This window comes from Elephantulus edwardii, unplaced genomic scaffold, assembly GCF_000299155.1.
Source record: "Elephantulus edwardii isolate Elephantulus edwardi_28Jun2011 unplaced genomic scaffold, EleEdw1.0 scaffold00308, whole genome shotgun sequence".
Taxonomy (NCBI): Eukaryota; Metazoa; Chordata; class Mammalia; order Macroscelidea; family Macroscelididae; genus Elephantulus; species Elephantulus edwardii.
Window position 1 is genome coordinate 591,591 of NW_006400058.1, and position 27,675 is coordinate 619,265.

A 27,675-nucleotide genomic window follows, 5' to 3' on the forward strand; every position below is an offset into this window, starting at 1 on the left:
TTTCATTATAGTATCTTGCTTTGTGTCATCCTGAGCTGCCTTTTGAAATTTTCTATTCAGCTCTTTGGTTTCTTGATTTCTTCCTTTCGCTTTGGCTTCTTGGCACTCTAATGCAATACTCAAGAGTCTCATCTGACATCCATCTTGGTCTTTTCTTCTTTAGCCTTTGTAATGATCTTTTGCATTCTTCATGGACAATTTTCTTTTTTTTTCTTTTTATGACTTTTATTAAATCCTTACAAAACAGAATACAAAACTCTGGCTTCTACGGTTGGTGTAAAAGGGAAAGTTTCGAGCTGTCAGTTCACCTGGTGCAATGCAGTTAAAGTGCTTGGATGTTTTTCCCCACTTTAAAAAAGTCTGAAAAAAATTTTTTCTTTCAACATCTGGACGTTGGAAGGCTGTGCCCCTCGCCCACTTTCACAGTATGAGCTCAGAGCCACCCGCCTCAGGCGGAGGGGACCACGTTTCGTTCTGGTTACAAAAATGCAGGGAATCCCCAGATGCAAAAGTGGAATCACTGGTGGTGGAGAAATGGCAGGGCTTGGAGGGTGGGCGGCCCGTACCCCACCCCCGCCAGGAAGCGCAACAGGACGTCTTTGGAAAAACCAGTCCACAGCTCCAGGTCAGCGGAGAGCCAGGGAGAGGGCGATAGCCCCCCGCTGGCCACCGAAGGTGGTGCCGATCATTCCAGACTTGGGAAGAGAAGGGGACCCCGGGAAAGGGGGCCTGGACCCTGAATCTCTCGCCTGTGGCTCCAACATTCAAGTATTCTTCGAGAACAGGGAAGGGAGGGGTCCACTGATGTTTTTTAAAAACCTAACTAAACACTAGGAGCAATCCCGACTAAGCCGGGCTGTCCCCGCCCTGAGCTGACTGGGGGGCTAGGCCGTCCTGGTGGGGGTGGGCACTTGGCCGGGAGGGGGGCCCCTCTCCCAGCCGCCACCCCCTCCCTGACTGGCGACCCCGTGTGCACGGAGAAGCAGCGCATATTGCATAGTATTTCACCGCCCGGAAGGGGATGGGGTGTGCAGGGAGGGGGATAGCAGAGACCACGCGCTGCCCGGCGGGTCCTGGGTGCCATAGGGGCACAGGCTGGACAGCAGCAATCGGCATCCCCTGCCCGTGAGGATACAGACCACGGATGGAAACCGGAGCTGGCCCAGCTCCCAGGTCGGCAGGTCTGGTCGGGCATGGTCAGGAGGCCCGCGACAGAACCCTGGTGCCCAGGACCCTACACGGCCTGCCTGGCACCCATGCAGCTCATGCTGCTGTGATGCCCACTCCCGAGCCTGCAGATTAGCGCAGTTCGGGCTACCTGGACAGGGGTGGGATCAGCAGGTGAGTGGCCAGCAGCAGCTGCATCTTAAGGTCAAGGGCAGAGGCTGGGTCTGGCCTCCAAAGGCTTGAAGGAAGCTCTGGATTGTTGATTCCCATGGGGACACAGGAATGAAAGGGGTAGGGCCACTGACGGTGGAAGGAGAGGGACGCTGGGATAAGGGAGTTGGGGGTGGGGAAACCCAGTGGGTAGTGTGCACCCAGGCCCTCCAGCCCCGCAGAGGGGGACCCCCCTGGCCCGACAAAGCCACTGAGAGGATATGGGGTCATGGGGGAGATGCTGCAGCCATCCACCTGAAAATCTGGTATCAATGGGAGAGGGAGAGGTCCCAGGGATGGGACAGGGGTGTCACTTGGCCACCTGGGCTGCCCTCCCCTGCAGGCGGGGCAGGGCTCTCCTGAGGTTGGGGGATGGCAGGTGACCTTAGCAAGGGGCTGGTGGGGCGTTCACAGTACAGGCGGGGGTATGGGGGTGTAGGGAGAGGAAACCAGGCAACCACACTCCCCAAGTACCTGGGTGCTTGCTTTTGCTTGTAATACCATTAAAAATAGGGAGAAGAGGGGGAAGGCAGGTGAGGGAGAGAAAAAGGAAAAAAGGGGGGGGGAACCCAACAGCAAAGCCTTATACAGAAACCACCACCCCCAGCTGAGCTCGGGGCTTAGGACACCAGCCCCGCCACCAGCCGTGAAAATAGCTAAAAAAAACCTGTCAATCTAGGGGGGCAGGGCTATGTACAGGGGCGGCCATGGAGCTCAAGCCCGCTCGCCCACCAGGACCACGGGCGCTGCTCCCCGGGACAGGCTGGCCCTCTAGCGTCGCTGGGACAGCTGCAACTGGGTAGGCGGCGACAGCTGTAGGCAGCGTGAGGTAGCTCGGATGAGGACGGGCATGCCAGGCCCCGCCTCGCCATCCGCGTCTGAGTCCTCCTCGCGTTGGGCCAGCTGCCTGTTCATGGCAATGGCCTCGGCCGCGAAGGATGTCAGGTCTTTGGCACAGCTGTTCCTCTGCAGGACCATGGGCGTGGGCAGCGTGTTCTCTGGGGCGCTCTTGCATTCCATCCCTCTGTGCCCCTGCCCTGCACTCACCCCCTGCACCCAGGGGTGCTGCAGGACCTGAGCGGCACTCAGCCTCTGCTTGGCATCACGCACGAGGAGCTTGGAGATGAGGTCTTTGGCAGCGAAGGAGATGTGGGCCCAGTCCTTGTCCGAGAATTCGTACTTGCCCTCTTGGATGCTCTCAAACAGCATGTTCTGGCAGGCCAGGCAGGACTCTCCGCGGTCCCAGCCGCAGTCGCTGCCACAATGGCCCACGAAGGGCGGGTAGCCGCTGAGCAGGATGTAGAGGATGACGCCCAGGCTCCACAAGTCACAGCGCTTGTCGTAGATGCTGGCCTCCTCGCTGAAGGCCTCCACCACCTCGGGGGCCACATACTCGGCTGAGCTGCACGGGGTGAGGAGCTCCGGCGTGGAGATGGGGGAGCAGTCCCCGTTGAGCTTGATGCCACTGCCCAGGTCAAAGTCACAGATCTTCATGGGGGAGACCTGGTTGGGGTGCTCACACAGGATGTTTTCTGGCTTGAGGTCCCGGTGGGCGATGCCTTTGTTGTGCAGAAAGTCCAGGGCACTGGCCACGTCCTGCACCACCACGATGGCCTCCAGCTCGTTGAAGTGCCGACGCTGGTGGATCTGGCTTAGGATGGAGCCTCCACGCATCTTTTCAAACACCAGGTAGAAGCGGTCTTCCTCCTCGAAGAACTCTATCAGTTCCAGAACATTCCTGTGTCCCTGGCACTGGTACAGCGTCTCCACTTCCCGCAACACCCTGCCCTGGCTGTGCCCCGGCTGCTTCTCAGTGATCTTGACTGCATACTCCTGGTTGGTGATGAGGTTGATACAGGTCTGCACTCGGGCGTGTGCGCCCTCACCTAGCACGTCCTCCTGCAGCTGGTACACATCTTCAAAGCGTCCTGAGAAGCTGTCGGTGGCCCAGCACCTCTTCTTCTTCTTCCCCCTCTTCTTGGCATCTGGGATGTCGATGGGCTGGCTCGCAGGCACATCTGGGCGGGCTGGGCCGAAGTCGGTGTCCCCATCCCCGTCCCCGAGGTGGACCTGTTCTAGGGAGAAGGCCAGTTCGAAAGGATTCACCCCCTTGTACGAGCGGCGGAAGCCCTCCCTCTCGGCAGTTTTCTTCTGCACCATCTTCCGTCTGGACCCTGCCAGCGGGGAAGGAAGCGCAGGCGGCCTGGCAGGCGGGAGGCGGCGGGGACTGGAGCAGGGGTTGGGGTCGCGCCGGGGCCACAGTGCTGCCGACAGCGCGCAGCTCGGACCCAGCTCTGCGGACCTCGGGGTGAACAGCGCCGCCACTGCAGCCACCGCGGACTCCTGAGCCGCGCCAACGAGAGGAGCGATGGACGATTTTCTTGATATCCTCCCAGAGCTCATTGGTGTTCAAGGCCTCAAACCTGTTCCTGAGATGGTTTTGAAATTTGAGTGGGACAGACTTAAGGTCAAATCTTGGTTCCTGTGGACTTGACTTAATTTCCCTCAACTTCAGCTTGAATTTGCATATGAGTAGTTTGTGGTCTGCCCCACAATCAGCACCCGGCCTGGTTTTCACTGCTGATAAGTGAGCTTGTCCAGTGAATCTTTCCACAAATGTAATAGATTTGATTCCTGTGCATACCATCAGGTGAAATCCATGTGTACAGCCTGCGTTTATGTTTCTTACAAAAGGTATTTGTAATGAATAAATCATTGAATGTGCAAAACTCTATCATTCTATCTCCAGCCTCATTTCTCTCACCGAGTCCATGTTTTCCAGCTACTGATCCTTCTTCCCTGTTCCCAACTTTTGCATTCCAGTCGCCCATTATACCCCTTAAGTCTTCTTTAAACCAAACACTTGTTTAGTTTAATATCTGCCTTGACCACTACGGGGTTGTAGAAACTAGCTGTAAGGGATTAAACTGATAACTGCAAATCGAAAGGAATTTGAGGGATGAAGTAGTTTAAGTTAATGCAGAAGGAACAACTCAGAAAAGAAGGTGAAATTGTTGCACAACTGGAATAGAATCAATATTAGAATTCAATTCAATAGAATCAATACATGCAGACAATTGGACTAGTACATGTTTTGCTGTGTATATTCTCCACAAAGACAAATAAAAAAAGACGAAAAATGTTTATTCTAGAAAATTGCATTTGTTAAAATGTACCTTGTAGAGTGGAAAGAGAACTTTGTAAGAGGCAACAAACATTCAAGAAAAAAAGCTTTCAACAAACCAGGAATAGAAAAAAAATATCCTCAGCCTAATAAAGGACATCTATAAAAAATAACAGAACAAAGCAAGCACAGCTAACATGAGACACTGAGTGAAGATTCAATTCTCTGCTGAAATCAAGAACAAGGCAAGGATATCCACTCTCACTAATTCCACTGACCATGGTACTAAAGTACTAGTTAGTGCAGTACGGTGAGAAAATGGGGAAGCAAGAGGGGAGGAGAAGGCACAAATATGTGAAAGAAGGCCATCTACATTCTCATATGACAGACTGTTTATGCAGAAAGCGCAAGGGAATCTACACAAAACTACTAGAACGAAAATATAACTTTACCAAGGTCACGAGACATTACAGCAATATGCAAGTCAACTGTATTTCTATTATGTAACAAAAAGCTAAAAAGTGAGATTTTAAATCATTCAAACAGCATAAACAAGTTAAGGGGGGAAAAATCAATAATGGACGTAAAAATTAGTAGGTGTAAGGACGTAAAAAGGTGAATAAAACCAAAAGCCTATTACAGTGGTGTCCATTAATCTTCTCAAAAGCATTTCTCCAATACTTATCAATTATACAGGGTAAAATAGTAATTTTCCTGTGGAGAAGCCTGGTCAGCAACACCTTAGCTCAAAGATCCAAGTGAACATCATCAAGAGTTGAATCCAGTCCATAGTGCATACCTCATGACGTGACGCACAGAGAACGCAGTATCCTTTATGTGGTATTCTGGCTAAAGGTGTATAATCAAATTTAGTCACAAGGTGTCATGAATTAAATTGTGTTTGTCCCGCCCCACCCCAAATGCATGTCAACTTGGCTAGGTCCTAATTCTCCGTACTGTGTAATAACGCTATGTGCTGTAAATCCCATGGGGGGGCGCTCTATGGGCCCAGGAGGTGCTGTGCTCCTGGCCCAAAGGCAAAATCTGTCTGGTGGTCCGAATTTCCCAGCTGCTCCAAAGAATGGGCCATCTCTTCCCACACTATTTACAGACTCTGAAAACCTGTGAGTCACTTCTGACTTGCCAGCAAAGAGATGTGTAAACCCCTAACTTCTATAATATTAACAGGAGCCCTACAAAGTAGTGTGTGATATGTCCGACTACTAACCTAAATGTTACTAGTTCAAACCCAGCAAAAGTGAGCTCATCGAGACCTCATTCATCAGAATATTAGATTTAAAGTTAGATTGTAAAATACTTTTAAATGTGAAGCACCTTCAAGTCATCCAAACTAGAAAAGGCCTCAAAAAATCCACACACACACAAAAAAAATTAGAATGGTACAACCACTCTGGAAGGCAGTTTGGCGCTACCCCAAAAGCTGTAAAAATTCCATATGACCCAGCTATTCCACTGCTTGGAATATACCCTGAGAAAATGGAGATTGTACACCAATGTTCATAGCAGTGTTATTCACCACTGCAAGAACATGGCAACAGCCAGATGTCCAACCACAATCATATGGATTGAGAAATTATAGTACGTTCACACAATGGAATACTACACAGCACGCAGGAGCAATGATTTTGTAAATTATTACCTAACTTGGGAGGAACTGAAGAGCATTAAGCTGAGTGAACTAATTCAGTCCCCTAAGGACAAATACTGTATAAAACCATTATTGCAGAATGAGTATGAGGATCCAGGGAGGGAGGGTGGAAGCAAAGGCGTGAGGATGGGCAGGAGAGTTGAGGGGTGTTAATCATATAGGGTCATACACTTTGACGCGGTGGTGAAGGAAATGGGAAAGATCCAATGTGAAAAACAATGTATTTGAACTTTATAAATAATCCAGTATAAAATGAAACAAAATAAAAAGCCCAACTAGATAGTAAGGACTCAAGTACTTCAGATTAGGGAGAAATTGACAGCTGATTATATTCACCTTCTACAAAACTTTGTGACATAATTCCCACTGCAGAATCTAGCTTTTATCTCAATTAAACACTTGTATATAAATCTTTTTCTCTATTAATAAAAATATTAACTTTACCATTTTTTTTAAAAAAAAGACAATGTAATATTAGTATAAACACAAAGACACACCTCAGGGAAATAGAATGGGAGAATAAAAAAATAAACCCACAACTACTGGGTGAATTCATTTTCAACCCAACAGTCAAAGCAATTCAAAGTGGAAAAAGGGTCTTTTAAAAGAAATAGATCTTTTTAAAACATATTTTTTAAAAAAGAGTAATAATCAAAGCTCAAATAACAAAAGACAAAACCAGTAAGACCATATCTTTTATTACGTGACTCTGTCACCAAAGTGAAAAGACAACTTCTAGGTTGAGAGAATGCACTCGGGAAACATACCAGATAAGGAAGGGCGTTATAGCTAATGCACATATAAAACCTGTGCCAAACAAAAAAAGACTAATAACCAAGAAACGAGCAATGGACTTGAACAGACATTTCACCAAAGACATGAAACAAACAAGCCGTCAAGTCAGTTCCAACCCAGAACAACCCTCCACGGAGGCCTTTACAGGAAAAGACGGCCCATCTTTCTTCTAGAACAGATCATAGATCTCAACTGCCAACATTTCAGTGAGCAGACATCACACACTATGTGATCAGGGCTCCCTATAGTAGCCATTGTTGCTGTTGTGTATCACTGAGTTGGAAGTGTCCCATAGCTGATCCTCCAGTGGGTTTTTAGAAGCAGTAACTGCACAAGAGGAGACTGTCCATCTTTCTCTCACAAAGTATCTGGTGGATTCCAAACCATGTTCCTGTGGGTTGGCAGTGCAACCCCTTACTACTAAGCCACCAGTAGTTATTGCTGCTGTTATTAGGTGCTGTCAAGTGGGGTATGACCCTGTGAACAACGAATCTGAACACTGTCCTACCCTGTTCCATCTTTGCAACATCTGACACACTCAGGCCCACTGCCACAGTCAACCCACCTGGTTGAAGGTCTTCCTCTCTTACACTGACTGCATGCCCTCTTCTAAGCATGACATCCCTCTCCAAGGAATAATCTCTCCTAGCAACATGTCCAAAGTATGCAACATGAAACTTCATCATCTTTGCCTCCAAGGAGCATGCTGTTCTGTATGTCAAGTCAAAACTGACCCACAGCTGATTCTCTAGCAGGTTTGCTGAGGAGACTGCCCATCCTTCTCCCACAGAACAGCTGGTGGACTGAAGCACAGCTTCTTGCCACTAGGTTGCCAGAGCTCCCTTCCAAGGAGCATGTTGTTATTAGATGCTGTCGAGTTGAGTATAACTCATAGTGACCCTATGAACAAAAGATCTGAACCCTATCCTGTCCTGCACCATCCTTATACTTCCTGATACCGGAGCCCACTGCAGCAATCACTGTGTCAATCCACCTGGTTGAGGGTCTTCCTCGTCTTTAACAACCCTCCACCCTTCCCAACATCATGTGATTCTCCAAGGAATAGCACCTCCTAAAAAAAAGAATATCCCCTTGTAACAACATGTCCAAAGTATGTGAGGCAAAGCATCATCATTCTTGCCTCCAAAGAGCACTCCAGCTGCACTCTCTCCAAAACTTATCTGTTTGTTCTCTTGCCATCCATGGGATGTTCAGTGCTCTTCTCCAACACCACAGCTCAAAGGTATCAATTCTTTTTCTGTCATCCTTATTCACTGTCCAGGTCTCGGATGCATAGCTAATAATTGGAAAGACTATGGCCTGAATCAGACACACCTGAGTTCTCAAAATGACATCACTACTCTTCAATAATTTGGAAAGGTCCCTAACTGCAGATTTTCCCAGTGCAATGCGGCTCCTTATTTCCTGACTGTCATACTAAGGGTGTTAATTGTGGATCCAAGCAAGGTGAATATATCCTTTCCCAAGAAGCATAGAGAGATATAAATCAAACCAATGCAGTATCTTCGCTCCCAGTAGAATAGTAACAATAAAAAAACAAATACCAAAACAGAACCAGTATTGGAAAAACTGGAAGCCTCATTCTGTGGTGACAGCCACTCTGCAAAACAGGCTGGGAGTTCCTAAAAATGTGAACATAGAGCTACTGCATGATCCAGTGTTAAGGGTTAAATTTAGTTCCTCAATAATATATGCTGAAAACCCTAATCCTGTGAATGTAACCCCATTTGGGAATGGGTGTTCTTTGTTATGTTAATGTGGGAGGTATTAGCACAAGGTGTATTTAATGTCAGTCTCTTTTGAGAAATGAAAGAAATTAGGTGAGCACGGTTGAGGGGAAACAGACATCAATCCTCTCACTCTGGGGTTCTAACTCAGTGATCCTCTACTGGCTTCCAAGGCTGTAAACCGTAACAGGGAGGAGACTGCCTATTATCCTCCCTAAGTGATTATTGGATTCGAACCACCAGAAAGGAGGCCCCTTTGGGTTAGTGCTGCAACTACCCCCAGACTACGCCAACATGAAGATCCCAGGAATGGAGAATTAGAAGGTGAAAACAGACAAGGATCTCCCTGTAGAACTGACCGGGTCAGAGAAAGCTGATGTCGTGCTCTGAATTTGGACTCCAGCCTTCCAAAACATGACAAAGAAAATGTCTGTTCATTAAAGCTACATGCTGGTGATATTTCTGTTGTAACAGCACTTAGATACCCAAAAATGTCAATCCTGGGTGTGTATTCATAAGCAGCAAAGGCAGCAATGTGAACAGAAAATAGTGTATCAAGTTGACTGTAGCCCCTAACACAACAGTCAAAAGGCAGAAAAAACTGAAATATACATAGACAGATGGACAGATAAAAAAAAATGCAGCCGATTCACACAACAATCTATTCTCCAGCTGTAAAGGAGGTCTGGTGGCCTACTAGATAGGGAGTTGTGTTGCCAATTCAAAAGCTGGCTGTTCAAAGGCACAAGCGGATCCTCAGGATAAAGATGGACAACCTCTTCCATGTGATTTACAGCCTTGGAAAACCCACTGGAGGAAGGTCAGCTAGCAGTCAGTCAGCTCCAACTGGATGTCAGTGAGCTTGAATATTTGAAAGAAAAATAAAGTCCCGATGCATGCACGCCACAGCACGGAGGAACCTTGAACACTGTGCTGAGCAAAATAAGTCCTAAGAGGACAAATGCTGCCTGAGTTCATTTACACAAGATAAGCAAATACACAGAAACCAAAGACTGGAGGGCTGGGGGGCGGGGCCCACGGGAGAGTTCTGTTTAGGGGACAAGCACGACATACATGAAACCCATTACCAGTGTCATAGGATTGTAATGTGGAAGTTGTTGGATGAGCAGGTGTCTGGGCGTGTACATTTTCACCACAACTAAAAAAGAAAAAAAGAAATAGGAATCTTGTCTTCTATTTCACATAATACACTAGAGACAGAAAAGAGATCTAATCATCAAAGCAAAACCTGTAACACTTCTGAAGACAACACAGAAGACCAGGGCAGGCAGAACAATGGCCTCCAAGAGATGGAGGGATGGCCCCGTCCTAACCCCTGGAATCTGAATTTGTCACTTTATTTGACCAAAGGGACTGTGAAGAGATGATTAGATTAAGACTCTTGAAATGGGGAAGATTATCCTGGATTATCAAAGTAATCCCAAAGCAATCACAAGACCTCTGAGAGATCAAAGAGAGGGACAGGAAAGTGTGGTGGACTTTTAAAAAAAATGTATTAAATTTCTAAAAAAACCATACAAAACAAAACAAAAGGTATGCTGAATATGTATGTAAAATATACATGGATGTGTTATGAACATTTTGCAAAATTTGATCATTCTATTTCCAGCCTCATTTCTGTCACCAAATCCATACCTTCCAACTACTCTTTCTTCCTCACTGTTTCCAACTTTTCCAATTTGCACCTATTATCATTAATTCATTCTGATTGCATGTTTGGTCAATTTTAGACTGCAAGATTTGTTAAAAATTTTGCATTTTCTCCTCTTTTACTTTACCTATACAGGTGTAAATTTGAGTAACAGTTGTATTAAAAGGTCTCTCTTTTTTTTTTAAAGTATTTATTTTATTATTATTTTTGTGTGTGTGCCATCAAATCAGACCTGACTGGTACTGGAGGAGACTGTCCCTCCTTCCCCGGCAGAGCATCTGGTGGATTCAAACTGCGTGCCTCTGGGATTGCAGTGCAGCTTCTTGCCTCTAGGCCACCAGAGCTCCCCTAACAGGTCTCTCTTGTATGCATACGGGTAATATTCTATCATTCACAACATTGTACTTCAGGACAGAATGTGCAATTGACTTTTTGACTACGAAAGCAACACTGTTTTGTTTTTCAGTTCCAGTATATAGTATACCATGTGATTATCTGATTCAAAGTGGCCAAGGCTAGTCCATCTCATCTCACGAATGCCTAGAATGTCGATGTTTATGCATTCCATTCCATTTTCCACAACTTAAAGTTTTCCAACATTCCTGTTTCATACATTCCATGTTCGAATTATTAAAGGATGCTTGCCATTATTTTTCCTCATTTTTTTTTACTTCCAATCTGGACTCTGCCTCTAATACTTTAACTATCCACATTCCTCAACTGTTCAAAGGATTTTCAGAGCCCTGCTATTTTAGAAGTCCTCCCTTTTTGGACTCCGTAAAAATCAGATTGACCACATCTGTGAAAGGAATTATTGGAGAAGCTTAATACCAGCAGTCAAAACTATGCCAGGGACAGACTTATGTGCAGTGAGCTCTGATGGCCTAGTGGCAAAAAGCTGCACTGAAATCCCAGAGGTGTGCAGTTCGAATCCACCAGATGCTCTGCTGGAGAAAAAGGGGCAATCTCCTCCTGTACCAGTCAGATCTAAGTTGATGGTACACACAAAAAAATAAAATAAAAAAAAATTACTTATGTGCAAGTTCAAATTGAAGCCAAAAAAATTTTTAAAAGTCCACAAGAGCCAAAATATGATCTTGCGTCTATTCCACCCGAATTTCACAATCATCTTAAGAATAAGCTTGAAGCATTGAGCACCAATTATTGAAGACTGGATGAGTTTTGAGCTGATATCAAGGACATCATCAATGAAGAGCAAAAGGTCATTATGAAGACAGAGGAGAAAAAACCAAACCGGATGTCAGAAGAGACTCTGAAAACTGCACTAGTGCGGCAAGAAGTCAAAACAAGGGGGAATGATGCTAAAGTAAAAGAGCTGAACAGAAGATTTCAAAGGGCAGCTCGAGAAGACAAAGCAAAGTATTATAATGGAATGTGTAGAGCTGGAATTGAAGATCAAAAAGGGACGAATTTATGGGAAGCCAAACTTTATACTTTATATTATATGAAAATCCCTGTTCAGGAATTGAAGGAATTACAGATTTATAAGTTAGGATTTCTCTTGTGACAGATTCCAGAAAATAACCTGTTTGTTTCCTGCAGACAGGAGACAGCTAGGGCCCTCCTACAGAGTGTTACTTCCTGGGAAATACTTCCTGAGCTAGAGCATTAGGCTGGCAATAGAGAAAAATACAGCCTTCGTTTACAAGGAATTCCTTTTGTTATTTGCTTCCCCAGATCATCAATAAATACACAGAGAAACATGACTTGGGGTCTTCAGTCGAGAACTGCTGGCCCTCTGTTTTATGCTCTCTGCTCTATCTCATTCCTGGCTGTTTGTCTCATTATTAATAATTATAAAATTATTCCATTCTTTGGGACCCTCGGTCTGCAACACGAACTCTCTCTGCATTCCTCAAGCTAAGAAAACTGAAAAACAAATTCAAGTTTTGAATTGTTGTATTGAGGGATTGTTGTTGTTGAATGCCTTTGAGTCGAACACGACTCATAGCAATCCTATGAACAAAAGGCCTGAAGCCCCTCTACAACTACGGCATTTATCAAAATTCATAGAGTATTGAAGGATAGTATGGGCAATATGTTGAATGATCCAGGAAGCATCAAAAGAAGATGGAGAGAATATAGAGACAGAGGAGAGCCAATGTAAAAAAAAAATTTGATACTGAAAAATTTCAGGAAGTACCACATGAGGCAATGGTAATGAAGGTGAAGCTGTACTAAAGGCACTGACAAAAATAAGTCCCCAAGAATGAAGAGGACAGCAACTGACTTGTTTCAACTAAAAGATACAGCTCTGAATGCACTCACAAGTCTATGCCAGGAAATTTGGAGGACAGCTCTCTGCCAAGCAATTGGACGAGATCCGTATTTGTTCCCATTCCCAAGAAAGATGAACCCCAATAGAATGTGGAAACTATCAAACAAGCAAAATACTGAAGATAATTAATAAATGGCTACAATAGTAGATAGATAGGGAACTGCCAGAAGTTCAAGTAGGATTTAGAAGAGGCCGTGGCACCAAGGTCCATGACAGAAGTGTCTATTTATGCTTTATTGATTATGCAAAGGCATCTGACTGTGTGGATTATAACGAGTTATGGCTGACACTGAGAAGAATGGGAATCTCAGAACATTTAATTGTGCTCATGCAGAACCTATACCTAGACCAAGAGGTTACTGCGCAAACAGGGCAAGGAAACATGAACTACATGATTTAAAATTTAAAAAGGGCTGTGTAAGGGTTGTATCCTCTTTCCATATCTATTCAATATGTATGCTTAGCCAAGTTATTTGAGAGGCTGGGATCTATGAAGAAGAATATGGCATCAAGATCGGAGGAAGGGTCCTCTCCCATTCCTCTCTCTGGAATGTACTTTCTAAAAAACTGCCTTTGCTTTCTCCTTGGTGGGGGGGGAAGATCAGAGAAAGACTCATCAATAACCTGCATTATGCAGATGACACAACTTTGCTTGTTAAAATGAGGAGGACTTGAAGCACTTGTTGCAGAAGATCAAGGAATACAGCCTTCAATATTGATTGCATCTCAACGTCAAGAAAACAAAAATTCTTAACACTGGACCTATAGGCAACATCATGATACATGGAGAAAAGATTTAAATTGTCAACAATTTCATCTTACTTCGAACCACAGTCAACACCCTTGATAGCAGCAGTCAGGAAATCAGAAGATGTATTACACTGAAAAAGCTTGTTGTTAGTGACTGCTCCAAATTACTGAAGAGCAATGATGTCAGTTTGAGGACTAAGGTGCATCTGACTCAGGCCATGGTCTCTTCAATCACTTGCTGAGAGGTGGACCATGAATAAGGATGACAGAAGAAGAATTGATGCCTTTAAGCTTTGGTGTTGGAGAAGAGTACTGAATATCCTATGGATCGCCAAAAGAACAAACAAATATGTCTTGGAGAAGGTGCAGCCAGAGTGTTCCTTGGAGGCAAAGATGTTGAACCTTCATCTCACATACTTTGGGCATGTTGCTAAGAGAGGCTGTTCCTTGGAGAAGGACTTGAGGCTTGGAAGGTCGAGGACCAATGAGAGGAAGACCTCAACCAGGTGGACTGCCACAGTGACTGCCACAATGGGCTCTAGTGTGTCAGGAAGTGTGAGGATGGGACAAGCTAGTAAAAGGTTCAGACCTGTTGTTCACTGCCTTACGAGTGGAGTGAGGTGTCTCCCAGCAGAGTGGACACAAGAATTTTAACACCTGGCTGAGCAGGGCCCGGGGCAGAGGGGCAGAGGGGCCCAGGTGAGAAGTAGGTGACAGCGTCTGGGTTGGAAGTTATAATGAATGGCAAACATTTGTCCTCTAAACTGCTCCTGTGACTTCTAAGTTGTTCCTGATACCTAGTGGTAGCCAGTTAAGAAATCACATAATCCATAGTACAATCTGTGAGTTCTGGAACTATCAAGCTCAGCAGAGAAGGCAAGTGTGCAGTCAGGAGGACGGCCGGTGTCATAATCAGTACAAAGATTGGCAAGTGGAAGCCACGTGTCTGCCACCTCAGAATCAGGCTTGGGCTGATCTTGATTCTTAGCATCTCCCCTAAAGTTAGAGGACAGTGATGCTAGGAAATTACAACTACCTTGAGACACTCTTAGGTAGTTTCTAACAAAGTTAAAATACACATCTATCTTCTGACCCCCACAATTCCCCTTATAGGTTTTTACTTGAGAAATAACAATGTATTTCCACACTGAGACTCGTACAAGAACATTCACAGCAGCTTTATGCATCATCGTCAGAAACAGGAAAAAGTCCAAATCCTCATCAAGAGAAGAGACAAACTGGGGACAGTCACGCAAGGGACAACAGAAATAAAACGCAGCAACAAAGCGGAAGGAACACTGACATTATCTTCAGCATGAAGGAATCTGAAAATGACGATGTTGAATGCTCGTGTCCGCAGACACTGAAACGGAACCAACACAGAGAAGATCAGCACAGACCCTGCACAAGGACTACAGGATAATTTGTGAAGCATCACATGTTGTGTACAGTTTCCAAAGCTGAGACGTACTGTCTGCTTGTACTAAGGGATCTTGTAGCACCATATATAGAAACTGTTTTCACAACAAACAAAAAAAATATTGCGAAGCCAATCTATGAAACAAGAACAGAGCTGAACTACATGCAGTATTTTATATGCAAATATGACATTATTACATATCTCAGAGAAGTGGGGGGAGATTATGGAAAGAAGCCAGATAGGAATAGGAAGAGGAAATGGATGTGTGGCCAACTGCTTCCATGGCAACTGCCTCCTCTACCGCGAGACCAAAACTGGATGGTGTGCAGGTACCACTACCAAACATCTTGATCAAAGACTCCATAGAAGACTCTTGAGGAAGAGGGGACATTCAGGATCTCACGGCATCTGGATTTATCTTCTGGAGCCATATGCTGTCCTGAAAGAATCTTTAAAGAAAAGTATCCCTGAAGCCTTCTTTTTTTTTAAAGCCTTCTTTAAACCAAATAAAAGTGTAGCTTAGCTAGTAAAGAATGTCTGTCTTGAGCATTCTCCTTTCTTTACGATCAGTCTATATGGGATCAAAACACAAACAGCAACTCCAAAGACTGGACAGGAGCTTTAGGGCACAGGGAACCGATGTGCATGAAGGAAGGACAACTCAAAAGTGGAGGGGAGCATGGATGCACAATTCAAAAATGTCATCACTGTCACAGCACTGGACAGGGGGAAATTGCTGAGTGGGTATACGGGCTGCAGTGTACATTCCCAACAACAGCACAAAATTAATCACAAAATAAGAAAGAAACCAGATGCACAAAAATGAGTACATACTGAGTGATTCCATGGATGGAAATTTGCAGAACTATGTATACAGAGAAAGCTTAGTGGTTGTCTTGAGCAGGGGGTGGGAGAATGACCACAAGGGCACCTTTATTTGGGAAATAATTGCACAAGTATATACATGTGCCAACGATCTCAAGGTTTGTGCTCAATTACTAACCTTAAAAGTATGGAGACCTGGTGGCCTAGTGGGTGAAGAGTTGCACTGCAAAAGCAGACAGTTCAAATCCTCCAACTGCTAGAAGGGAGAAAGATGGGTAATCCCCTCTCGTGCAGCTTACAGCCTGAAAACCTGCTGGAGGGTCAGCTATGAGTTGGTTCCACTGTTGGTGGGATTATAAATTGGTGGGATTATAAAATGGTGCAACCACTCTGGAAGGCAGTATGGCACTTTCTCAAAAAGTTGGAAATAGAAATATCATTTGATCCAGAAATTTCACTACTGAGAATATATCCTAAAGAAACTGGAACTGCCACCCAAACAGATATATGCTCACCCATGTTTATTGCTGCTTTGTTCACAACAGCAAAGAGATGGAGGCAACCCAAGTGCCCATCAACAAATGAATGGAGAAACTGTGGTATAGTCACACAATGGAATATTATGCAGCATTGAAAAACAAAAACCTCATGAAATATACAAAACAGGTGACCACGGAGGACATTATGCTTAGTGAAATATCTCAGTCACAAAAGGATAAATACTACATAACCCCACTGTTGTAAAACAGGATAAACATGGGGGTTGGGGGGAACTAAGAAAAGAGGGGATAAATAATTAACACTGCATTGAAAAAGATTAGGGAAAGAACTGTTTAAAAGGAACATGTTGTTGTTGTTATGTGCAACACTATGTACAGCAGCTCTGAATCCTTCCCTGTCCTGAGCCAGTCTCATTAATTCCAACACACCAACCCCCACTGCTCCAGTTACTGTATCAATCCATCTCATCTGGGGTCTTCCTCTCCTGTGCTGTCCCTCTACCCATCCAAGCATGATGTCCTTTCTCCAAGGACTGGTTTCTCCTGGCCATGTGCCCAAAGTACATGAGACAGAGATTAAAAATCCTAGCCTCCAAGGAGAGACTTGGTTTCACCCTCTTCGAGACAGACCTATTTGTTTTCTTGGTAGCCCATGGTTTGTTCAAGACTCTTCTCCAAGACCATAAATTGAAGGCATCAATTCTTTGTCACAGTCATTGGCCGGCTCTTTGAAGTACAACAAGTAACTTCAAAGGCCTGATTAGGCACATCTTACTCCCTAGACTGACATCGTTGCTCTTCAGTACTCTGGACAGGTCCCTAACAGCAGTTTTTCCCAATGCAATTTGTCTTTTGATTTCCTGACTGCAGGTAGTAGGACTGTTGATTGTAGAGCTGAACAAGCTGTAATTGCTAACAGCCTCCATCTCATATGGTGCTGTCAATTGGCCCAATTGAAGACTATAGTCTTTGACCTTCTGCAGTGCATTTCTTTCTGGTCTTCTTCAGTTTCAGCAAACAAAGTTGTGTCATCTGAATATTGTAGGTTGTTGATGAATCTTCCTCCAATCTTGATGCCTCATTCCTCCTCATTAAGTCCTGCTTCCCGAATGATCTGTTCTGCAAACAGACTAAAAAGGTATGGGGACAGGATGCATCCCTGACACACTCCTTTCCTGATTCTGAACCATGTAGTATTTCCTTGCTCTGTTCTGAGGACTGCTTCCTGGTCCAAGTATTGGTTTCGCATAATCACAATCAAGTGTTCTGGGATTCTCATTCTCCTCAAGGTTAGCCACAATTTGTTATGCTCCTCACAGTCAAATGCCTTTACATAGTCAATGAAACACAGACAGATATTCCTATGGTACTCTCTGCTTTCTGCAAAGATCCATCTGACTTTGGCAATAATGTCTCTAACGTCACAACCTCTTCTAAACCCAGCTTGTATTTCTGGTAGTTCTCTGACAATGCACTGTTCCAGTTATTTCTGGATAATCTTTAGCAGGATTTTGCTAGTGTGTGGTATTTGTGATATTCTTTGATAATCTCAGGCATTATTTACATGACAGCAGTCTAGAATAAGAGGTGCATAGCAAATCAAACTAGGTGGAGAGGTAGGGAGAAAAATGTGCAACAATGAATGAATGGAAATAAAAAATAAAGTAAAAAAAAACGTTGGCTGTCTGAACCTACCCAGCAGTGCCAAGGAAGAAAGGCGTGGCAATCTGCCACCACAAAAATCACAATCAAGAAAACCCAATGGCGCAATTCTATTGTGTAACACATGGGGTCACTAGGAGTCATGATCACCTGACAGCAGCAAATGTTTTAGGTTTTACATAGGTGAAAAACGCCTTTAAACTAAGCATTATGGTCTATGCATCTTACTGTATGTCAGATAACTAAAAGCTGTTTTTTTTTTCAAACACAAAAATATCTAAGCACATCTTGTAAAAAGTGGGTGGTTCACTTAGACTTGTAAACTGGGATGGTCACAGTGGGATTATTTGACCCGTTAATATCTCACTGATTAATCAGCTGGCTGGCTATGACCTCACAAGCAAGATCCAAGGAATGCAAGTGGAGGACTGGCTGGCTCCTTTCATGTTCAGAAGGCAGCTAAAGGCACTCCTTGTAAAAGAGTCACTGCAAATAAAATGATTAACAGAAGCACCCCCAAACAATGCACAGTCTCACTCTCGAGCCATCTGTGAGAACCTGAGACTGGAGCAAGCAAGGTTTCTCCCCAGCAGTGACTAGACCCTAGAACAAACAAGGGCCTCCAGCTGTTTGCACAAACTATCTCCACCCAGACGTGTGCTTGTTGCTCTGTGTCTCCTTTGTCTCCTGTTCATTTGGGTGCTCAGGAGGACAGGGAGCAGATGTGACTCACCCACCCTGGCCTGGCACCTGGAGGCGCCAAGGATAGCAGCTGGGGCAGAGAGCAGCTGACTGGGTGCTCACCTCATAGTCCTGTTCACCGCCCCCGCTGGCCGAGCTGCCCACCAGCACTTCCACGAAGGCCGAACCGTCGTTGCCAACGTCCACGCTGTGTATCTGTTGCTCCTTCTCCAGCTGGGGGAAGAAGACAACTCCGTCAGTGCCTGCCCTGTGCGTGGGGCTCCAGCGAGCGGTGAGTCCCTTCTGGACCCCAGGAACATCAGTTCTGTGATGGGGAGGGCCAGAGCTGACTGATGCCACCATGGTGTCCCACACAGGGCCTGGCCAGGAGTCAGACCAAGGGGGCGGGGGGGGGGGGGGGGAATCTCTGAATTAATGCATAAAGCCCCACCCTCCACCCTCTTCACCCTTCACCACCTCCACCCCAGGTTCCACCAGAAACCCTTATGGGCTCCTCCACCCACTCTCTCCTTAGCAGCACTCATAAGGAATCATGCAGGCAAATGACACATCTGCTGCCCCTGTGTCTCGTTCCTGGATTTGAAGCCCAGCTCAGTCATACACTAGCCATATGACTTTGCCAACTAACCTCTCAGACCCTCGGTTTCCTCATCTGTAAAGTGGGGGTGGTCACTATGGCTAGTCTATAGAAGATCGTGCCCGTGCGCACTGTGGCCACTCAGCACTACCATTCATTCAGCTGTTCTTCCTAATTCACGTTTGAGGACCACTTTCAGAAAGAAGGAAAGTGCTACCTCTAGGAGGGACCTCCCCTAACAGTCTCCTGTCTCCCTAACATTTGGGGATGTGAAAAGCAGCACTGAGGTGGGAGCAATTAGCACCAGCCTCCCCTGTTTCCTAGTGTGGGCCTCCCAAGGATTAGGATCCTCGAAGCCTGGGTTATCACAGCCCTCAAAGTCCCAGGCCACCCCAGCACCCACTGCTCCTGCCTGATGCTCTGATCTGCTCTACAGTCTCCCAAGAGGTGCCCAATGTCACTGTAGCAGACAGAGCCTGACATGGGAGGCAGGGGCTCAGAAGTGAAGCAGGCCTAAGTTCAAATCCTGAGTGGTCCATTTCTTCATCATAGCTATTCCTGTGAGGGCCACTGAGATGACAGAGAACAGGCCTACTGCCCCTGGCATGAGCCCTCGGGGGACCTACCAGCTTTGTAACCACTCTGCCAGGCAGGCTATTATTATCTCCATTTGACATACAAGCAGATAATGTGAGACCGGAAGTGGTTAGGTAACGTCCTCAAGGTCACACAGCTGGCGAGTGGCAGAGCTTGGGCTGGAATCCAGGCTGACTGCAGCACCCACACCGCTGCCCCACCAGTGCTGAGGGACAGGTCCTCTGAAGGCTTCTGTCCTTGAGTCTCAAGAACAAGCTGGCTCCTCCCCAGTGGGGTCAGTGGGGCCCCCAAAGGTCCCAGGCCACACACTCAGTCCCCAGGATCTGTTCTGTGGCCTCGCAGGCAGGTCACAGAGATACCTCTACATACACAACTCCTTACCCACTAGGCTCCCAGAGCCCCCTGCATATGACCTTCGATGAAACAAACTGACACAGTGACTACAACAATGGACTCAAATATAACAAGGACTGTGAGGCTGGTACAACACTGGGCAGTGTTGTCTGTTGTACACGGGGATGCTAAGCACTGGAAAACACCTACATTAAACTGAAAAACATACACATACATGCCCACAGACATACATACGTATAAACCAACAGATACTCTTTCGGGGTCTGCTGTTGTGTGATATTAGTTATATATGCCAAGGCAATTATTCATTTACACAGTGACTGCAGCAATGGGTTTGAGGGTGCCGGAGAGTGTGAGGATGGACAAGGTTCAGGTCTGGTCTTCACAGAGTCGCTACGCGTCGTAAGTGCCTCAACACACCTAACAATAATACAGCAATTACCAACAGCTCCTATTTAATGGAGCACTTTGTTAGGGCCATCATTTACCTTCATCAGGCTGTGTCCACTTCACCCTCATCTGGTGCTACTTTCCTCATCACCATAAATAACAAACACCTACTATCAGGTGCACACCAATGAATGTTCTCATAAAAACTCACAGCTAGTCGAGTCGGAACCAACTCACAGCTGACCTGCCGGTGGGTTTCCAGAGCTGTGAGTTGTATTAGAGGAGACTGTCCATTTTCTTTCTGAGAAACTGTTGTTGGATTTGAACTAATGGAGAGGTGACTTTGGGTCAGAGTGCGAATTCCTCTGGTCGACAGCACCAGAGCCGTGTGGACATTTACTGTCTGTGGTTTCATCAAAGTGAGAACACACAATACTGGCTTTTTGGGAGACTATTTTGTTCAACATAACGTCTATTCTCCAGGATCATCCATGTTCTGAGGTGTTTGGGGAACTCATTCTCCCCACCACCTTATTTAAGTCCATAAGGAGTTGTTAATCCAAAGGAGACAGTTGGAATCCACCAGTGGATCCAGGAGGAAAACGATGGGCAATCTCCTCCACAATTTACAGCCTCTAAAAGCCCACCGGAGCATCGGCTGTGAAGCAGTTCTGATCAATGATAACAAGTCACTGACAGTTAAGCCCTCACAGTCTCTGAGTCCTTCCCGGCTGTGTTCTCCATGCAGGCTCAGCTCCCAGCCTTCCCAATTCTGCCTCTTACTTACTGATCCTGGAACATATTGTTTCCTGTTATTGCTTGTGCCTCAGTTTTTTAACTTGTAAAATATGGTCAGTAACAACTGTCTCATAAAGTTGCTGTGTAAATGAGAAATGCCCCTAAGTCTCCAAAACAGTGGCACCAAGCCAACACCCCATAAATGTCTGTGTAATACAACAGAGCACAAGTGTGCTCACACGAAACCTAGACCTAGACCACAAAGCAGCTGTCTGAAAACAAGGGAACAAACACTGCGTGGTTTAAAAATCAGGAAAGGCGTGCGTCAGATTTATATCCTTTCTCCATATCTATTTAATCTATATGCTAAGCAAAACATTTGAGAAGCTAGACTCTGTGAAGAAGAATGTGGCAACAGGATCAGAGGAAGACTCATCAACAATTTACATTACACAGATGACACAATGTTGCTTGTTGAAAGTGAAGAAGTGCAGAAGATCAAAGACTACAGCCTTCAATGTGGGTTACATTGTAACATCAAGAAAACAAAAATCCACCAGACCAATAAGCAATATTGTGGTAGATGAAGAAAAGACTGAAGTTGTAAATTATTTCATTTTACTTGGATCCACAGTCAACACTCATGGTAGCAGCTGTCAAGAAATCAAAAGATGGTGGATCCAAGATGGCGGCAGAGGCAGAGACAGTGTGGTGAGCTGCGGGAGCAGCGAACCACTTAAAGCAGGGCCATTATGGCCTTCCACGGACTTCGGCTTATTGATAATTGAACACTTAAACAGTTGATGACTGGCCCTCAGTGAAGATCGAGGCTCAACAACAGGAATTCAAGGATTCCCAAGGAGAAATGGGTAAGTCTCGTGGCTCCCAACCACCCCCCTGCAGAGCCCTCGCTGTGCTGCACAGCCACTGCAGCTCCATGAGGCTTCCACAGCCGGAACGAATGGATTCCCTCACCCAGGATGGATGCTGGGCACTGGCCCTCCTCAAGACGGGTACAGTGAAGCCACCACACTGCCGCAAGGTGGACTTGGTCTGGAGAGAATTCTTGGAGCCAGGATGGAGGCTGTGAGGGAAGCAGGCGCCCTCTAGCCGCCCGCACAAGAGGGGCCGCACCAGCGTGCGGTGGGGTGGGGGGGCGCGCCCCCAACGGCCGCCTGTGCTGGGGGGGCCGCGTGCCTCCCGCAGCCCTCCTGCGCTGGGGGGGAGGGCACGCGCCCCACTGGCCACCTGTGTAGGAGGTGGGGGATGGGATGCATGACCGCCATCTGCAGGTTTGGGTCTCCTTGGACAGGCCAAAGAAGACAATTACCTATGCATTGGACAGGCCAAAGAAGATTACCTACGCATTACACAGGCCAAAGAAGATGATTACCTATGCATTGGACAGGCCAAAGAAGATGATTACCTATGCATTGGATTGCTGAAAGTCACTGTGAGTCTGATGACCTTAACAGTGGCAGCATGCACAAGAGGACCGACATCCTAAATGCACCACATATTTTGTTCTGTTGAATGCTTCTGCCAAAAGATGGTTAGACCTGGGGGGAGTCTGTTCACAATTCTCAGGTTCCCTTTATCATATATAAAGGGGGAGGGCAGTGACACCTACTTCAAAATATAGTATGACCACTTACCGGGGGGGCGGGGGGTAAAAGTGGCAGTGCTGGAAATGGAAACACTATCCCTGACCACAGAGTCCTCAGTCAGGTGAGGGGACCAGACTGGGGTAGGGGCAATTGGAGGGGGAGTATACTAGCCAGTGCCTGGGGGGTGTTGCCCTGCTCGGGATGGGCTGCCCTAGACCCCCGGCTCGGGGTGAGCCGTCGTGGCCCCCTGCCCAGGGCGGGCTGCCCTCGGCCCCCAGCTCGGGGCGAGCCGTCGCGGCCCCCTGCCCGGGGCAGGCTTCCCTCGGCCCTCTGCCAGGGGCAGGCTGCCCTCGGCCCCCGGCTTGGGGTGAGCCGTCGTGGCCCTCTGCCCGGGTCAGGCTGCCCTTGGCCCCCGGCTCGGGGCGAGCCGTCACGGCCCTCTGCCCAGGGTGGGCTGCCCTCGGCTCGGGGTGAGCCGTCGTGGCCCTCAAGGTGAGCTCTTCAGTCCCCAGTTTGTGCCATTGTCCCCAGATTGACTCCTGGGTGATGAAGGAGAAAAAAAAAAAAAAAGAATGCCTAGGGTATCCAATGTTACCTAGGCCACTTTCTGCCACCCTCCACCCCAGTAAACCTGAAAGCAACACCCTCAAAGCCCTTCTATTTGTAACTCACAAGTTTGTTCTCTCTAGGTTTGCTCCCTTTCCTATAGGTAACCTTAACTCTGAGTTTTACTCCAGAATTGACCCTGAACCCAGTGCCAGTGACAAAAAGGAAATACAACTGACAGCTAAGGAAGCAAAGGTGGATGGAGCCTCTGGGTTCAACCAGCCATCCCCACTGGACCCACCTGGGAAAACATTTTGCAGTCCAGAGGGGAGCAAATGACAGGAAAATACCTTCTAACAGAGCAAGAAGGCAAGCAGCTTTAACCCAAGACTACCAGTAAGGTGATAAAGCGTCCTCCCTTCCCCCCTTTACATCTACACCCCTGTTCAGCATGAAGAAGCCAGAGAGTCGGCATCCAATTCCCAAATCAATAAGACAGTTGGTTTAATTACCATTGGAAAATGCTTGTCATTCCTCTGTAGGATCTGGTCCCCTCTGGACCCTCATTGTTTCCTTCACCTGTTCCCCCCACCGACCAAACTGTGCAGCTCTGCAACTGCATCCTGGCCCATCCTCACCCTTCTGCCCCCAACCCTCACCTCCTTGTACCCCCAATATGTTTTTCCCAATAAAAAAAAAAGAAATCAAAAGATGTGTTGCAATGAGAAAATCTTGCCATCAAGAACTCCTCCACGCACAACCATGTTTATTACAGCTTTGTTCACAATAGCAAGGAGTTGGAAACAACCTAAGTGCTCATCAACAAACGAATGGTTAGAGAAGCTCTGGTATATTCACACAATGGAATACTACGCTGCACTGAAAAACAAGGAACTCATGCAATACAATTCAAAATGGGTGACGCTGGAGGACATTATGCTGAGCGAAGTATCTCAGTCACAAAGGGACAAATACAGCATAGTGCCACTGTTGTAAAACAGGACTGACATCAGGGTTGGGGGGAGACTGAGAAAGAGGGGATAAATAATGTATACTGCATTGAAACAGATGAGGGAGAAAACTGTTTAAAAGGGATATGTGATTAGGTATTATTGTCATGAACTAAGGCTGTACAGCGGAGTGGACCTGGGGGGAGGGATTGTATAAGAGTAAAAGAATTTTTCTTTTACTTTTTAAAGAGAAGCGGGGTGGTCTAGGGCGAAAAGTACAACAATGAATGAATGGAAATCCAAAGTCTGTAAGTTTCCATTAAAATTAATAATAATAATAATAATAATAATAATAATGATGGACTTCTCCAAAGTGCTGAAGAACAAGGATATCAGATATCAGTTAATGACTGAGATGTGGCTGATCTAAGCCATGGTATGTTCAATTGCTGCCTATGCTTCTGAAAGCAAGACATAAATAAGGCTGACAGAAGAACTGATGCCTTTGAATTGTGGTGGTGGTGGTGAAGAATAGTGAACATACCACAGACTTCCAAAAGGACAAACAAATCTAACCTGGAGGAAGTGCAGCCAGGGTGATCTTTACAAACAAGAATGATGAAATTCTGTCTCATATACTTGGAGTATGTTGTTAGGAGGAACCAGTGCTTGCAAAGAGCTTTGATACTGAGAGACTCTTTACAACTGGGACTGACATAGCAACTCTAACAATGGGCTCACAAACGCTGGAGATGGTCAGCACTGTGCAAGACAGGGCAAGGGTCAGAGCTACTGTTCACAGGTCATTACGCCATCGTCGTCATTGTTGTGATGTGCCATCGAGTCGCTTGTGGCTCACAGCGAACCTGTGCACAACAGCTCTGAACCCCACTCTATGCTACGCCAACCTTATTGTCTCTGACACACCTTCCCCCATTACCCCAATCACTAGGTCCTTATGAGTCACAGTCAATTCAACTGCACAGAGTAACAACAATATAACAAACATGCGAAGGAGCCCCTGGATGGTGTATATGGTTTGAGTCCACCCAGCAGTGAATACATCAGAATCTATTTTCTAAACATCCCCCCAGCAGGTCACCTGAAAGCCAGTCATTGACAATCCTGTGGAGTAGATGAGAGTGGCATGAGTTAGAGTGGACTTGGCAGCAAGTGGCTACTGGTTAGGCCAGCAGTACATTCCGGATGGGTGGGTGGATGGAATCCCCTGTGAACGCCCATGGAGGAACAATGTCCCCTAAATTGTGTCTGACTCTCTGCTTCCAAGTGGCCTTAGTGAGTCATATCTCTGCACCTTGATTCCAGGTGACCATGTGGAACATCATCACTATGTACCAGGTGACAGGTGGATTACTTTCCTGTTACTACCGCAACAAATCACAAGAAGCTTCATCTCATTACCATGAACCAATGTATAGCCATTTCTGAAATCGCACGGGAGGAGACTGTTCATCTACCTCTCTCAGAGCTTTCTCCCTCAGGTGGACTCTACCTTTGAGCTAGCATAGAGCTGCCTACAGACCTCCAGAGTGCCCTACAACAAACTTAATGGCTTTAAAAATATCATCACAGCTCAGTTCTGGGGCTAAAATCAAGATGTGACAGCAGACTCCTTCTACAGGTTCTTAGAGAGGCCATGTCTGTGCCTCTTCCGGCTTCAAGAAGTCACCTCCGTTCCTTGGCTTGGGGCTCCCTTTCAGCAGCAGCATCTACATCAGGGCTCCTTCCCTGACTCCCTGCTTTCCTCTTCCCTTAGGAGCATTCTTGTGATTACTGTAGGCCCTCGCCAGGTCCAGAGAGAACACAAGCACATCAACCAGTCCCTTCTGGGGAGCTCTGACAGCCAAGTCTGTAGGGAGCTGGGCCACTAACCCAAGAGGCCACACCTCTCTGGCAGTCCTAATTCACCACTGGCTACTCCAAAGATGGACTGTTTACAGCACTGGAAATCCAGTGGAGGGTCAGCTCGGTCGGTTTCAACTTGATGGCAATGAGCATGATTCCCAGGTCCTGGGGGTTAGGATGTGGAGCTGGGGTGGTGGTCATTACTTTGTCTGCTATTCCTGACCACGCTCTTCCTAGTACAGGCGTCACCAAATCCTCCCTGGAGGGTCTGTCACCACCCTAGTTATCCAGATGGAAAAGCCACAGCTCATGAAGGGTAAAAAAGGAGCTCACAATCCACAAAGCTAATAACCAGCAGAGCAATTCAGACCGCACTACCAATACTGTGTGGAACCGGCACTCCTCATCAACTGCTCCACCTCAGTCCCGAGAGCACTCAGCATCTCTACCACTCTCACGGTACAAAATCTCATATTGTCTAAGTTTATTTTTAATTTTTATTTTATTATTTTTTATGTGTGTACCATCAAATCAGATCTGACAGGGGACTGCCCCTCCTCCAGCAGAGCATCTGGTGGATTCGGACTGACAGGTTTAAATTTTAAATGAAAGACTGTTATTGTATGTTGCTGTGTAACATCCAGTTAGAACCACCCCATAGCCGACCCTCCAGGGGGTCTTCAGAGGCAGGTGACTACCTTGGAGGAGACTGTCCATCTTCCTCGCACAGAGCAGCTGTGGACTCACACCGCAAACCTTTGTACTGGCAGCATGACTCCTTACCACCAAGCCACCAGAGTGCCCTTGTTACTGCCTTACATACTTCTAATTTAAACAAATACTTACACTCCCTCTTGAGTGAAAGATATTCTGACAAAAATACTTAAACGTGGAAAGAACCCAAATGTCCTTCAGTGCCTAAACAAATGTGGTGCAGCCACACAGTAGGTCCAACAAGACATGTGAAGTGCCCTGTGGAAAATCAATTAGATTTGTAAACTTTCCCTCAAATCACAATGAAAAGACAACCGGCATGTAAGTACACTAAGCCAGGCACAAAAGGTCACATACTGCATGATTCCTTTTAGATGGCATATTTAAGAGAGCCAGAATGAGACAGAAAATAGGTAAGTAGTTGCCAGGGTTAAGGGAGAAGGTCAAAACGGAAGTGACAGTTTAAAGAGTAGGTGGTATGACTAGGAGTGGGGAGGGGGATAATCTAAATTCACACAAGTGGCACAATAAACAACATCATAACAAATGGAGAAAAGACTGGAGATATCAATGACTTCATTTTACCTGGATCTACAACTAACACTCACAGAACCAGCAAGAAATCAAACAACTTAATGCAATGAGTTGAATCAGTGGCCAACGATCTCTTTAAAAAGGTGTGCCTGATCCATGGAATTTTTCAACTGCTTCATATGCTTGTGAAAGCTGGACAATAAATAAATAAGACTGTAAAAGAATTCTTGCTGTGGCTGAGTACCAAGCAGGAACAGAC

The 27,675-nt window shown here is 46.2% G+C and overlaps 1 protein-coding gene and 1 pseudogene across 2 annotated transcripts in view; both read right to left on the bottom strand.

Moving 5' to 3' along the window:
• Window positions 1-27,675, bottom strand: part of XRCC1 (X-ray repair complementing defective repair in Chinese hamster cells 1) — a 55,578-nt gene that overhangs the window by 17,366 nt on the left and 10,537 nt on the right. The window contains exon 3 of the mRNA XM_006901069.1: window positions 18,646-18,756. Coding sequence (XP_006901131.1) covers window positions 18,646-18,756 — 111 coding nt within the window. The remainder of the gene's footprint in view (window positions 1-18,645; window positions 18,757-27,675) is intronic.
• Window positions 2,092-3,537, bottom strand: LOC102868353 (annotated as a pseudogene). The gene is made up of 2 exons (XR_439013.1): window positions 2,425-3,537; window positions 2,092-2,385 (listed from the first exon to the last, which is right to left on the bottom strand). The product of XR_439013.1 is annotated as an MAP kinase-interacting serine/threonine-protein kinase 2-like (transcript).